The sequence below is a fragment of the Anguilla anguilla genome, chromosome 4, assembly GCF_013347855.1.
Source record: "Anguilla anguilla isolate fAngAng1 chromosome 4, fAngAng1.pri, whole genome shotgun sequence".
Taxonomy (NCBI): domain Eukaryota; kingdom Metazoa; phylum Chordata; class Actinopteri; order Anguilliformes; family Anguillidae; genus Anguilla; species Anguilla anguilla.
In genome coordinates, this window is record NC_049204.1 from 28,439,300 (window position 1) to 28,454,242 (window position 14,943).

The 14,943-nt window shown below is 38.9% G+C and overlaps 1 protein-coding gene across 1 annotated transcript; it reads right to left on the reverse strand.

Annotated features, from left to right (window-relative positions):
- Positions 1 to 8,964: 8,964 nt before the first annotated feature.
- b3galt2 (UDP-Gal:betaGlcNAc beta 1,3-galactosyltransferase, polypeptide 2) lies at positions 8,965 to 14,358 on the reverse strand. The gene is made up of 2 exons (XM_035413104.1): positions 13,713 to 14,358; positions 8,965 to 11,228 (listed from the first exon to the last, which is right to left on the reverse strand). Exon 2 carries the CDS (start codon positions 11,043 to 11,045, stop codon positions 9,702 to 9,704), a length of 1,344 nt encoding a protein of 447 aa, XP_035268995.1. The 5' UTR covers positions 11,046 to 11,228; positions 13,713 to 14,358; the 3' UTR covers positions 8,965 to 9,701.
- Positions 14,359 to 14,943: the final 585 nt, after the last annotated feature.

The following is a 14,943-nucleotide window of genomic DNA, read 5'->3' on the forward strand; positions in this document are numbered from 1 at the left end:
GTATAGCCGCGTTTCCACCAAAAGTACCCGGAACTAGTCCCAGGAACTACTTTTCAAGGAACTAAAAGGTTCCTTCAGCCCATTGTTGTCTGCGTTTCCACCGCGGTCTAAAGTCCCGCAAAGATTAGGCAAATTAGCCCACTGACGTATGAAAAAGGGACGTTGTCGTCGGTCCATCTGTCCTATGATTTCTTCTGTAACCCCATACTACCACCGAAGTAGCCTACATTATTTTCTAATAACCAGGACAGCCCGGAGGGGTTTATTCCACATATATACAACGGGTTACCAATAATGACTATATATGGTTACTTTTGTATTTATTGATTTTTATCGATTTAATCACCTGGAATTTAAATATTCTTCTGCAGCCGTTTGGGCATATTTTACCGTTGTCAAGCAAAACTGTCGTTGGTAGTTGAACTTGGACCGTTATGCAACAAATAGGATATAACAGACCAATAGTCAGATTGTAACTGTTTTATATATCATCTCAAACACATTCATTATGTTTTTATGCTAACATTCGCTTTCATGTCTTGACATCCGAGGCGACAGAATGCATTCACATTTCCAATATAACTGGCAACAACAGCAGAAAACATGCACACGTTGTAAACAATTTGCTGTTTGATTACTTTCTCATCGTCAATTCCATATAGGCTAATCGCAAAATGACAAGAATAGAATGAAAACTCGGACTTGTGTGAAAATTTAAATTAGCAGTGGTACAGCCACCGTTTGCTTTCCTTCGAAGTTACTGCTAGCCGAGCAGCGAAGTGTGCCCTCCAGATGCGAACTATGCACCATAAATTAGTCCATAGTCTTCCTGGTCTTTTTGTGGAATTGAAGAATGGCAGAGTAAAATTACGGCAGTCTGAAAAAGCAAAAGGGACGATTACTAGAATTAACCTGTTATTTTACCCTGACAAAAAGTGCGGAAGGTGATTTCCAGTTTGCTTTCACTGTATCACCAATGTGAATTACGCAGAACTACCGCATACCTCACATAACTGTATCAAACGTTTTGAGTCAATTACAACGGGCTAACAAAGAAAATCCAGAAGAAAATATTCAGCAACCGAATTAATCCGTTTGAAATGTTTTGGTACTTAATATGCTGTCCCAGCATGAATGCTTAGCATTTTATAAAACGAATACTAAAGAAAAAAAAGAACAGAAGAGCACACGTTATAATTCCAAGACGTTGGCAGGCTATAACCAAAACTAGGCTACTGCGCCGCATAACATACAAGTTTGATTTGAAGTTATTATGAAAATAAATAATCGGTTTGCGGCTGCAGATTTTTAAACATGGCGGTTGAAATAAAACACCACAAGTAGTCGACCAATCAGAAATTTTCAGCGCTTGCCCCCCACCCCAAAGGTTCCGGTACTTTTGGAAAGTAATACCCCCCGAGCAGGGACGTTTTTGAGGGTAAAATAAAGACCCCGGAACTTAATTTAGACCCTAGTTCCTGCGGTCGAGACGCACTGAGTTCCTCAAAAGGTTCCTAGTTCCGGGGTAAAGTTCCTGCGGTGGAAACGCAGCTTATGTAACTAGTCATTTAATCACAGGTCACTGCATTTTTCCCAGCTATGTCATTAGTCAACAAGGCTTAATTGCAGCCACTGTCATAGGTCATTGTCTGTAGAGGAGAACAGCTCAATAGTATCCGGCTTACACTTACATGGTGATTAAAATGGCCACTAGGAAAGAGACACTTTGATGTGTTTTTATTAATGTCCCTTCCGCAAAATACAGAGCAATGGCTTTAAGTACAGTTGATGCTGCTCTAATTGGTAGGGGAAGTGTGCTGCTATCTTCCACAGAAAGCTGTTTGCGACTAAACCTTACGTTTTTCATGAATTTTTCAGCTTCTCTCTGTAGTAGCTTTCTTCAGGCATCAGACAAGATTAGCTTTTTGTGTTGTGCCACACTATTAAAGGTGACCATTGTTTAAGGAAGGTTACTGGAATGTGCAAAGTAAGTATTCTCTTGAAACCTATACATAAGCGAGACTGCAGCTGACGTAAATTTGACTGGTGGGATGTCAATTCAGTATGTGCGTCCTGTGAACAAATGTCTGGATTGTTCTGACAGTGTGCAGTACCAACAAGGTTGTGGGAACCCTTAGGATACCAGTAGAGACATTGTGCATCTTCAATATCATCTTTTTTAGGTTCGTTTTTGTGTTTTGGTAACTATCCAGGCATGGACATCTATTGTATTTGTTATTAAGGTAGCTGGAAAGATTTCACTGCTTCATGAGCCCAGTAATCCATGGATAAAAGATAGATAAAAGATAAATAAAACATGCCAGATTGCCCAGGACAGATTTGAAGAGAATAAAACTGACAGTCAAGTGGACCACTTTTATGATTGGAAAAGCTAAGGGTCTGGAAAACCTATTTCTGTTTTACAAGGCAAACAGATGTTGTATCGTAATATCATACGTAATTTTTATTGATTTGTGTAGTTCATGCGTTGGTCCAGTGGTCGTTTTATATTGTTTTGCTCCATTTAATTTTTGTACCATATTAGGTTGCAGTGGTGGAGTTCCATTTCCTTTTATTGCTTATTTTGACAAAAGTTTGTCTTTTACTATATTGCTTGGGTAGTTCTTGGTTTGGGCATTTAGTTCTAATGATTATTTATGTTTGATCGGAGCCTCATTAAGCAAAAGTTACAACAATAATAATAAGGGCGGCATGGTGGTGCAGTGAGTTGCACTGTCACCTCACAGCAAGAAGGTAATCATTCTTTCCAGAGTTTGCATGTTCTCCCCATGTCCATGTGGGTTGCCTCTGAATACTCCGGTTTCCTCAAACAGTCCAAAGACATGCAGGTTAGGAGAGTTTAAATTGTCCTTGGAGAATGAACGTGTGAGTGAATGATATGTCCAAGGTGTAGCTTGCCTTTCATCCAATGCATGCTGGGTTAGGCTCCAGCCTATTCCATATTTTCTCAAAAAATATGGAAATATTATAACATCATGAACTTTCTTGAGCCCCATATGTAACAGAGACCAACAAGTGGTAATCTGCTACCTGTCGGGGAGGATGGTAATGTCTCCAGGTGGAAGATCATGTTATTCTCCACATGGAGCCTGTGGAGGCGGGAGTAGGAGTGACAAAATGACAGAAGCCCTCATTCAGAAGAGGATCCCCAGTCCAATTCCTCCTTGTTGCCTCATCACTCTTATCGACCCCAATACTCTCACCAGGAACCCCCAGCTTTCTCTCTCCCATCATCCCCACCTCTAACCATCACCCAACCTATGCCCTAAACCTTCTGCCTAAACCTTCTTCCCAGGAAAGAGGAAGAGCCCAGAGCAGGGAGGCCTTGAAGAGCATCTGCTCCAAAAGGTTGACTACATACAGTCACAAATTAAACCTCCAAATGAGGATGAACTATTTACTGAAAGTGAGTAGAAAAAGTTCCAGACTTGAAAATTAAAAAAATTAAATGGCATTGAATTCACTGTGGGATAGGGATGCATTGTTTTTGTCCCTCTGGTTCAATTTGTTAAATTGCCATTCATTCATGCTCATATTTAAATTCTTTTCAAAAGTTATTTACTCCTTTTCACATATATTACTGTTGAGTATTTGTAATGTTTGTAAGCATTCATTTCAGTTGTACTAATTTGTTTATTTATTTATTTACTTATTTATTTATTTATTTATTTATTTATTTATTTATTTGTTTGTTTAACCTCATAGTTATTAATGTTATGTTGGACTGAGGTGTGGATCCAAATGCAGTGAAGCAAAAAGCAGGAGGCAGGGGAAATGGTGAAACGATATAATTGACTAAATAAAGCACGGGTACTGAATGAACACAGGAACAAAGTAACCACTGGTATAGTGAAAATAACAAAATGACTGGACCTCCAGACTACAAAGATCAAGTGACTCTATAACTCACAGCAAGCAAACAGAAGGCAAGGAACCTCAGGACGCACAAGGCAATTACGAAAACCTAAATACACAATACAACAAGACATAGGTGCAAACAATGATTACAACATTGATTCAATAATAGGGCTAGGCAAAATGTTTGTATTTTCTGCAGTATTTTAATCCAAATTATTTAATTAATCATAAACATTCATAGTTTAATACACTTCAGTAACAAATGTAAGAAATTGGATGTTATGAACAACAGTCGGCTTACTTATTTATTCTTGATATTTGATTTTACTATTAAAGAACACCAACTTTAGGTCTAAGCTAAATAAACTGGGTTAAGTAGCCTCTAACATTTTTCACAATAAAATGTTTAGATGCATCAGAATTAGTTTTCTATGTAGGCTACTTCAGGCATACTGTTTGATGAAGGCCACAGTCAACTTGTTATTCTCAGGAGGCGTGGATAAAGTGCTAATGTCAACACAAAAGTGAATGAGAACATGTATCTTTTGTCATCAAAATATGTGCAACACACAAAATGTTTCTCAGTTCGTTATGGTTTGAGAACTTGGAGAATTTACTACTGCCACAAGCTTAAAAACTTATTGATGTGACAATTTAAAAGTGGAGGACCCACGCAATAGAATCAAAAACACAAGGTAAACAGTACACAGCAAGTCTTGTTTCCCATACTTCTAAGCTATAAGCTTTCTGAACACCTCAAAAGTAGAAAATCTTCAAATATTCAAATGAAGTTGTTTGTTATCCAGTGACATTTTCCATTTGACTTGGTGCCATTTCACAATACACACGTGCAAGCATTTATTAAACATCATCCCTCTGGAGGTCTGTGGTGCAGAATCCTCTGCTGGAAAATACTTCTTTTGTCCCCTGTACATTCCCCTCTCTGGTGGCCTAGCCTCTGATTACCTCTCTCTACAACCCACTGTCACTGACACTTTCCTTTGAAACAGAGCTACAGAGATCAGTGAATGGTTGCCATGGAAATGAAACAGCCCAATCATTCTTCTGTTTGATTTATATCTGAAATGCTGTACATTCTTGTTTAAACTGATGGCATTTAGACAAAGCCTTATATGTCACCCATCTCCTTTCAGTGAATGACAGCTTGGTGGTTTACCAGACGACACATGAATCTCTCTGCTAGACATTTCATCTATGCTTGTTACATGAAGGCTACTGAAAATATATATATTTATGTTCTGAATATTAATCTGACATTTATTATAATCATAACATTAATGATGTTCTGAATATAATATCTAGATATTTATGTTCTGAATAAATACATTTTTTAAAATCTAAATTCTTTATTAATTTAAAAATGAACAATTGACTTAATACAAGTTTTGCATGATTATTACTATTGATTATGCATTTTCAATGTGGTCTCTGGCCCTCTTCTTATATTGAGATGGCAAGAGAGCTATTTGATTTTTTCTTCCTTGTGGTTTAAATGTACATGCTTCACTTTAAGAAAGCAGATTTGTTTATTTCTGAGATGACAGATGGGCTAATTATAATGAATTAAAATGTCAGGATTTTTTTTGCAAAGCAGTTGACTTGATTACCAGCCTGTCTAGAGTGACTGTAGGGGAATGCGGATGAACTATAACAACAGTATAGTCTACATCATTTCTGAAGCCTGACCTTGGGCAACAAAGGTTGCTATGCATGATAATGAGCTTAGGCAGAGCAGAACCCAGAAAAGAAAAAAAATGACAAACCTTATTTTATATTGCTTTCTAAAAGCACTATACTTCACACATATTGAAGTGATTAATCATGTTGTGCAATTATCAAAATTTGCTTAAGGCTATACTACTGCAGCTAGTGAGAGGAAGAGAATAGGAACATGCCCCCTAAATACACATAAAACAATTCAAAGAGAATGCAGACATGCAAGTATTATGTCCTGATCTTACATTTAATATGGCCCGGCATCTAAACAAAGCATCTAATTTGTTTTGCTTAAAATATTGTGTCTTTTGATTGGGGAGCTGAGACATTGTTAAATGACTACAGATATACACATATACGCATGCACACAACCACACACACACACACACACACACACTTTACTGTGTTAGTTTTATCAGACATTGGCATCCAGTCAATGATGTGTTTACATGTATATTTGTGTCCTCTATTTAAGTATTTATGTGTATAAGCATCTGGAGCTAGATTAGCTAAACTAGATTAACTTCTAAACACATTTTCACTTATAATTGCCGATGTCCCATGCCAATTATTTCTGGAATTACTGATTATTTTCTTCTTCATTTAAGAATGAGTGAGCTGAACATCAAAGGCTATTTCAAGAGGATTCAACTGCGCATGTAAGAGCATATAGAAATTTCACCCATTTTAGACTTGTGGATTTGTTGTTCAGCAATGATGTTTTCTGCTGTTTGCAGAATGAGGAGAGGAGCATGTGCCTTATTGTGGACTAGTTTGCATAGATATTTGGTCAGTTCTGAGGAACATGTGGTGCATCTCCAAGGGTCTGTTTTTAGAAGTAGCTTGAAATACTGTTCCAATTTAAAAAGCTGTCAGTTTTATTTAGGCTTTCATTGCCCTTATCTTGATTCCTGCAATTTCTTTTAATGAAACTCAAACATAACAAGTTAGTCAGCAACATCAATCACTCCAATTAAATGGAAGCCACGAGGAGAAACACATGGAAGACAAGAGCAGAAGATTAATGGAAGCACAACAAGAACAAAGTTACTATCATTCTCCTTACATTTTCGCTCTATCCAGAGGTAAAATAATTCAAACAATATTACATTTATATTGCATTTAATTTCCCATAATTATCTAAGATTTTGAAAGTCTTTGTGTTGAGCCAGTCTTATGCAATCAGCTTTCTTGGAATCAATGATCTTCTAAAGTATGGTAGAAGAAAAGGTGAAATTGGCTTGTAGTTACAAAGATTTCCTGAATTGTTTTTACAAAGTCAGTCTCTGGGGAAGGATTGCCTTTGTGGGCAGACTTTAATTTTGTAACCTGGCACCAGCAAAACCTGTCACAAGCCTGTGTTTAACAGGCTCCCATAGTACACTTCTTGCAGATGGCTTCAAACTATTCCATTTGCTTTCACACTGTAAACAATGTCTAGCAGCTGAGACCCTGTTAGAGGCCTGTGATATAACAATGTTAAAGCTTGCTGTGTTGTCAAAAGACTTGTCAAATGCTGCCAAGAGAAAATAGCATTGAAGGGTTGTATTATATATGATTGAACAACATTTGCAGTACTGCGTATATTTTACATGTGGCAAAAAAAGGTTCACAAGATGCTAACACCTTTCAGAGACAGTCTTTTGTCAGTCTTATTTTACATTGCATATTTAAATTAATATCAATAATCTCAGACTTGCTTAAGAGCAGTGCCATATTGCTGGAAGAGGTCTATTTTGGAGGGGTCTAGATTCCTGTTTCTCTGCTCAAATTTACTCTTCCACTCTCATAGCAGCAAAGCTATGATGATGCATCTCTGCGTTATCATACCATACATCTCCATCTGTTTCCAGGTTTCACTTTAGTGAATATGTACAACACACAAATTTTCAAAATTAATTTTAATCAGTCCCACAGCATATAACAATTATCACAAGTAGGGGCTTTATTTTAGCAAATATTACAGATCACTTATTTATCACATATTTAACTGATAGCTATTTCACACTCTTTATCTTCCTTTTCCAAATCTTTCTTAAGACTTTTGCCAGTCATACATCTCATGCAAGTTTGTTTTTTTCCTCAGAGGGAATTACCTAGAAGATATGATCCTGATTAGGTTGTCCTGCCCTCCCTTAATTCACTTGACTGAAGGCAGCATGTGATACTCTGGGGAATCTGAAGATGTAAACAGTGTGGGCCAAGGCCACTGCAAGCCAGCTTCAGTTTTAAAAAGCGCTTCTGCGAGCACCACCTCTTAGAGTTGCCATGCTTTAGAAGAAACCTTATGCATGGCAATGGAATCACTGGTAATATCCCTTATCATTCAGCAGAGTGGGATAATGGAGGAATAAATGGACAAGTCACACATCTATTAACAATTGAAATGGAAGAAAGATCTTAACTAAATGAGTAACATTTCCTGAATGTGTGAAAAGTTGAAATTCCTTGACTTGAAACATGCAGGTGGAAAATATGAGCAAATTTAAGTTGCTTTACTAGATTTTCAGAACTTGTCAGTACATATTAGTTACCAACAGAACATATGAGGATGCACTGTCCCATCATGCTATCTTACAAGCAGACCTGGGTGAAATACGTATTTGTTTTGGATTCAAATACTTTTCTATACTTTACTGATTTTGTCTGGTGTATTGGAACCAATGAAATACTCTCAAAAAATGCAAACCCCTCCTTCTGGTCATATTGGCAGGCTCAATTACACCAAGCAAGATCAATAGAGCACAGAAAAGTATTTGAATCCAAAACAAATGCGTATTTCACCCAGGTCTGCATGAACATAATATTCAATATTACTGCCATGTGGATGTTAAATTAAAATGAGATTACTTGGCAGTAGTTAGATGATGGCAGCAAGCTAGCTAATGTGTATTGAATCTCAGCCGTAATTAACATGCAACCACTGAAGTGAAAAGTTAATATTGTTTCCACATATCTAGCTAGCTGACACAACATGAAGTAAATAGTTATGGCTGTAAGGGTGGCACATTGATGGAAGTTTTCCTGATTTACCATTCCCCTAACCTATCATTTGTTAATATTCTGAATAGATTTCTATTTAGTTACTGTACAACATGATGACATAAAACAAAATTTTAGAAATTGTGTGCTGTTTAGTTGATGTTATTTTGTATTTTCATAATTAAATAATCATTTAATTGTTGATTACATTTTTTAAAAATCAATGAAAACACTTGCAATGACAAAATGACATGCATCAGAATCACAAAACACAGTACCAATGGAAGCTGTAAAATGTAATATATTTATTTATTATAATCATTTATTTTCATATATATTTATTTGATGAAATTATGCTGAGGGTGTAGTGGAAGGATGTGATTTGATTGCCACCTGACAGAGCTATTTGGGGTGATGTTTTAGATTAAATTCATTTCAATACTTGGTTAACATTTTTGTTGCAAATAGTTTTTTCGGTGACCTGACCAGGGTGAATTCTAGCCTCTTGCCCAATGTGTGCTGGGATAGGCTCCAGCCCCCCTACGACCCTGACCAGGTATAAGCGGGTTAGACAATAGATGGATGGATGGGTGGATGGATGGGTGGACAGATGGATAATGTTGTTGATTGCAAATAGTCAGGAATGTGGTTTAGTCAGAGAAGATATTTCCCTTGTTTAAAAAAGGTTAAAAATGTTTAAATACTGATATGCTGGAGTAGTTTTGTCGTTTTGATCTATCGTGGATATTTTCCTGGAATTGGACCCACAATGTATTCAGCCCTTTGCATAGTCCATAAAAAAATGTCCAAAACGAAGTCAATGGCATCTTTGTTTCTAACACTTTTATTGGCACCCAGGGTGGAGAACTAACCACCCGTGTTTTGTGCATGCACAATATTGCACATTAACATTTATTTCACTTCCTTTTAAAAATACTTTCCAAACATTAAGTTACAGAAGTACAATACGTAACATTTCTTTTAAATTAAAAAAATATGTTTTACATTTTTTAATGCAGTACCAAAACCTTTGCTGTGCTGTTCCCTCGTGTCAGGTGCTGAGATCTGTACATGTCCCTCTATGAATCTCACACAAATACTTTTCAGTGTAACTTTCTGTGACGGTATCTCGCAGCCTTTTCCTTGGCTGCATTGATGCAAGGGTTGTGCTTGTTGCTTTGCAAATGGTTCCAGTACTTAATTAGTTCATTAGGCTGAAACTGGTGCGAGGTAATCAGGTGGCTGTATTTACAGCTGGAGTAGGACACGCGCCAATGGTTGAACACAAATTCATTTGGTGGTGGCACAGGGTCGATGCGTAGCTTGGCCAGGCAGATGCCCACATACACGTCCTCCAAGTGCAGACGGCGTATACTCAAAGAGGCTTTATATATCTTCTCAGCTAGGTCTCCCGAGAACACGTATCCGGTTCCAGAGCAAAATATGGGGTATCGCTCACTGGGGTACATTTCAGGTGGCATGTACCATTTACTCTCCTTGTTTCGGTTTGGAGCATAACCTCTCATTAGATAGCCTGTGAAATAGTTCTGTCTGGGTGGCAGGTCTGGCTTGAGCAATTTCTGAATGAGATATTCTGTATTCACAAACATGTCACTGTCTGTCTTCATGATGTAATGAGCATGTGGACAGTGTTTAGCTACCCAATTCATTCCCATTAATGTTTTAATAGTTAGGTTGTAGTAGGTGTCCTGGTACTCTTGCTGAATGATGTCATGGTGGAGCTGACTCTCCTTTTTAATGGAACGCTGCTGATAACCATTGCTATCCTTCCCCAGGCCCAGCAGAAACAGTCGAACAAAGCCCAGCTTGCCAGCCACACTGTCATTCCCCCAGGTTTGCCTAATAGCATTCCTAGCATCTACCTGATGGGGCTCTGCTGCAATCAACAGTATAAGAAAGGGACTGCTGTTTTGACATATGTGAGGTTCATTGATGAGGTAGCGGTAAGGCTGTGGGACTGGTTGCCCATTCACCCCCATTTCCAGGTACAGGCTGTTGTTAGTGCTTAAGGAGTTCTCCAGCCCCGTCACCCCCTGTAAGGACACCTCCTTAGAGCTGTGAGTTGGTTTGGGGTTTGAGCTAGAGTTGGTTTGGGGTTTGGAAGCCGAATGGAGAACCTCCTTCCAAATGTTCCTTATTGTGCTCTGATTGGTCTCACCCTTTGCGGAGCGAAAACCCCGCACAGTGTAGGCCACAGGGTTTTCCCTCAGCCCTGTCCTGCTGGGAAGCCAGTCCTGGTGGCTGCAGAATAGAAAAACAGCAAACAGGAAGGCGAGGGAGAGGAGCCCGGCCATGTGAGTGCGGAACAGGGAGCGCTTGACATTCCAGGTCATCTTTATCAGGCAGCAGTGTCGCCTTCTCCACTGCATGATGCAGATAATAAACTGCTGTGAAGCGCGGTGGTCACATTCAATCAAGCCAAGCATGTGTTGTGAACAGCCAGTGGGTTATCAGAGCTGGCAGATTGGTGGCTACAAGGATGATGACATGTTTTTCCTGTGAGCCTCTCGGATGGGATTTTCGGACTGTCCTGCAGGACAAGTGATCATGCCATGGGGCAGTACAGCTGACAGGAGAGTTGCTCCTCAAATGTTGTATATTGATGTTATCTGAAAAATAGAGAGAACAAATTTATTTATTTTTCCTGGACAGACATCGTATGTTAGTTTATGCTTTATTCACCGTATATCCAATTTTATGTTACTGGCCTAATATGTATTGTGTTTCTCTCCACTAACTGGTAGAAAAAGTCAGATGATTTGTAAAAGTTTTCTTAATTGTTAATTGCAACTCAGTGCTGGTGTAAATTCTGGCTCCAACGACAAGGCAGTCAAGTAGCCCTGGGCTACTCTCATGGTCTCCTGCTATGATCACCTACTCTGCTCCCACACCAAAGGAGAAAATTCATCTGTCAAAATGAATTTTCGGGGTTCAGCAAACTGACCAATCCAAGTCAACAGCCAGTGATAACCGTCTTCACCCATTGCTCACCTTCAAACTTACACTTATTAATCAAGTTTTTGTTAAAAGTTTTCTTCATGGCAATTGCCTCCTTTTATCACAGCTTTCCTGCATTGACATTCTTTATCATTTGTTATTGATCAGTTGGTAGAAACCCTCTCATCATCATAAGATAGATGATGTGATGATACACTGTATTAAGCAGGGGATTGTAAGTACTCCCTGTCTTCATCAGATTTCTTATTTCCTGAGGCATTTGCTTGTTATTCACAAAGGATGAATCATGGCATGCTAACCTTTTCAACAAAAAGGGCTTGTACAGCTTCAGCAATCACAGAAGATAGGAAGGAGTCTTTCTATACCATGTTTTAAAGGTTAACAAATTCCAGGTCAGGGTTCTGAGTGATGTTTTGATGGTTTTTTTGTGTATTTTTTAATAGACTTTGGCTAAAAACTTTGTGTGCTATAAATTATATTGTTTATCATGTCAGGTTTTTGAGATGAACATGTTTGATGACTTAACTTAACCAGATGAAAAATGATCATTGGCCTTAACTTGTATTATTTTGCCAATATATTAAATACCCAGCGATACACAGCACTACTAAGCTGACATGCACTACTTGTAGTCCACTTCATTATCAAGCATGAACTGTGCTAAGATAAAATAGATCATTGTTATTTGTATTGTTTTAGGATGGCATAGATATACAGGTGTGCCTCATACATGCACTCATCCATTTGTTGAGAATGTAATGAAGAAAAATTAATCTGACTGTGTCGCATTCCCCTACGGTTCGGTAGTGCATTGTCTGTGCTCTTTTCACCACTGTACTCACAAATGTGCGTTGTCAGGTATAGTGAGTGGTTTGCACATGACTATAGTATCCTTTTGATTTGACTTTCTTTATATCATTAGTGTTTCTCTTTTACTTCATAAAATGCCACTGGAGTCAGAAAGGGAAACAAGTGTGTAACAGAATTGCAGAGAGAAATCAAAACATACGGTATTATATGTAGGGATCTGAATGCAATGTGGCTGTGACACAGTAAAAGCAATGCTTTCTGCAACAACATCATAAAAAATGAGCACATTGTCAGTACACTAAATATATATGTGTGTGTGCGTATGTGCATGCAATTAGTGAAGATAAAGGTCTTTATCTTACATATTACTTCCACAAGCATAAAGTATTTTGAATGTGTGCCACTTAGCTTTGTTGTCAGACTGTGTTGTTCATACAATTTCCCAAATAAACAAATAGTAAAATGCCCTGGGAATCTTACCTTTAAAATTGAACGTAATCAACAAACTATACCAGGCCTCATTACTGGAATGAACAAGCACTTTGTTATTAATAAGCATGGCTGGAGATTCTGATGTTTCACTCATCAAGTACAAGCCTTGTTTGTCCTTGCCAACTGGAAATCTGGATGGTGGGGGCCACAAGTGCAGGCAAGTTGACTACTATCCCTGGACAGGTCTGTGTGTACATGCTTGAGTGTTCATGATGGGTCTAATGTAAGCTGAAATCACCTCTGCCTGGAAACCAATTCATACAGATATTAATCGTATATCTGCCAATGACAGTTATGTGAACAATATTTTACATAACTAAACACTTCTCTTCCCCCCAACACCACCACATACACACTAAAACACTCATTCACACACACACACACACACACACGCACCCCACATGCACTTTTAGCACTGTAGATAAGTGCACTGGTAAATAGATGTCATAAATAGGCTACATTAGCCCATTTATTTTTGGAGTTCGATCACAGTTTCAGGATCAGCTTCCATTAAAAATTTCATTTGGATTAAGTGGTTAAAAATGGATTGTCCATAAATCGATAATCACACAGACTGATTGAGCCAGTAGAAATATCCTAAATAGTAGAAATATGCTTTGCTTACCTTCCAGCTATTTTGTCTCTAGCTGTGAGGCTGTTCACCTGTCTACATTGATGTACGTTATGTGCAGTAAGTATGAGATTCTGGGATCTGGGCTGGATCAATTGAGGTCCTGCTTGGCCCCTATAATTGTCATGCGCTTTTTTTAAAGATCTCTGGTAACAAGGAAAGCGAACACAAGTGAAGATATCACAGTGCTAATAAGACATACCTCTTTATGCAGTGCCCCATTTGAGAGCATGGGGGCTGTTGCTCTCTCTTGACACTCATGGCACACCATAATTTCCACCACAAAAAGCTGCAAAAATGTCCCTTTTCTCTCCTTAATCATGTGTGCATCCTCTGCACTCTTTATTTCCTGGAAATGAGTCCATCCATCTGTTACATTCAGAGTCCTGCTATAATTTCCATTGCCTTAACAAGCCTGCACTCCGACACCCCCACCACCCTGCCTCCCCCAGCTCTGTGTTCCCCTCACGGTAATGATCTCTGTTTTTCCTGGTCTGCTGTCCCAGTGCTCCTGGATTCCTGTGCTCTGGTTTCTGCAGTTGGAAAGAAATGACAACTGCTCTTCCTCCACCTTTCTTTCTCTTGCTTCTTCCTCTCACAGACCTGTTCTCCCAATTCAGTGGTCACTTCAGTGCACGGACAGCGCTGCTGAGGAAATCCAGCGAGAGTTCAGCTGTGCTACAGAAAAAAAGCAGCATCCTTTCCTCTGTGTTGTTAGGGGCAGTGTTGCGCTGAGCAGTGGTTGGCTATATGACAACACGCTGTGGTCTGAGGAGTGGAATGATTCCTGCCACCTCTGCTCTGGGGAGGCAGCTGCTTAAATGTGGACTCTGACAGACGCCGTTACAGTGACAGAGCACCCAGACGTCACTGCTTACTAAGCAGGGCTTCTCACGTGACCAATTCATATTCCCCTCCCACCCCTCCTCAGCAGAAGAAAGGATTTAAATATGTGGGCACAATTGCAGAGGAGGGGATCTTTTTTGTTCCTCTAGCGGCAATAGTTCCTCTGCCTTAAAACAGTTTCCAGCTCTGGTCTGTTTGCTACTGGAGGGATATCAAATTATCTCTGGTTTATTTGGGAATTTTCTCTACTCTTGCAGCCTCTCATTATTTTTATATAGTGGCTGGTGTATTTCTTACTGTGACCACTGAACAGATCTCAAAACACGGTTGACAGCAAAAGGGCATTTTGTATGAAATGCATCATGTTTTCTATGTTTGTGTTTCAGTGAACAGGATTCACCTGATAGAAATTGCCGTTCAAAAGTACTTTGTTGTTAGATTAATGAAATCCATATGCAGCATTGTCACACTGATTTATGAGTCGGAGGATGAGTCCCAGTGTTCATATCCACTGGCCCCATTTATATACAGATCTTTTTTTTGCAACTGAAACTAGGACCAATGTGCCCTGTTTTGGTTTAAAAAAA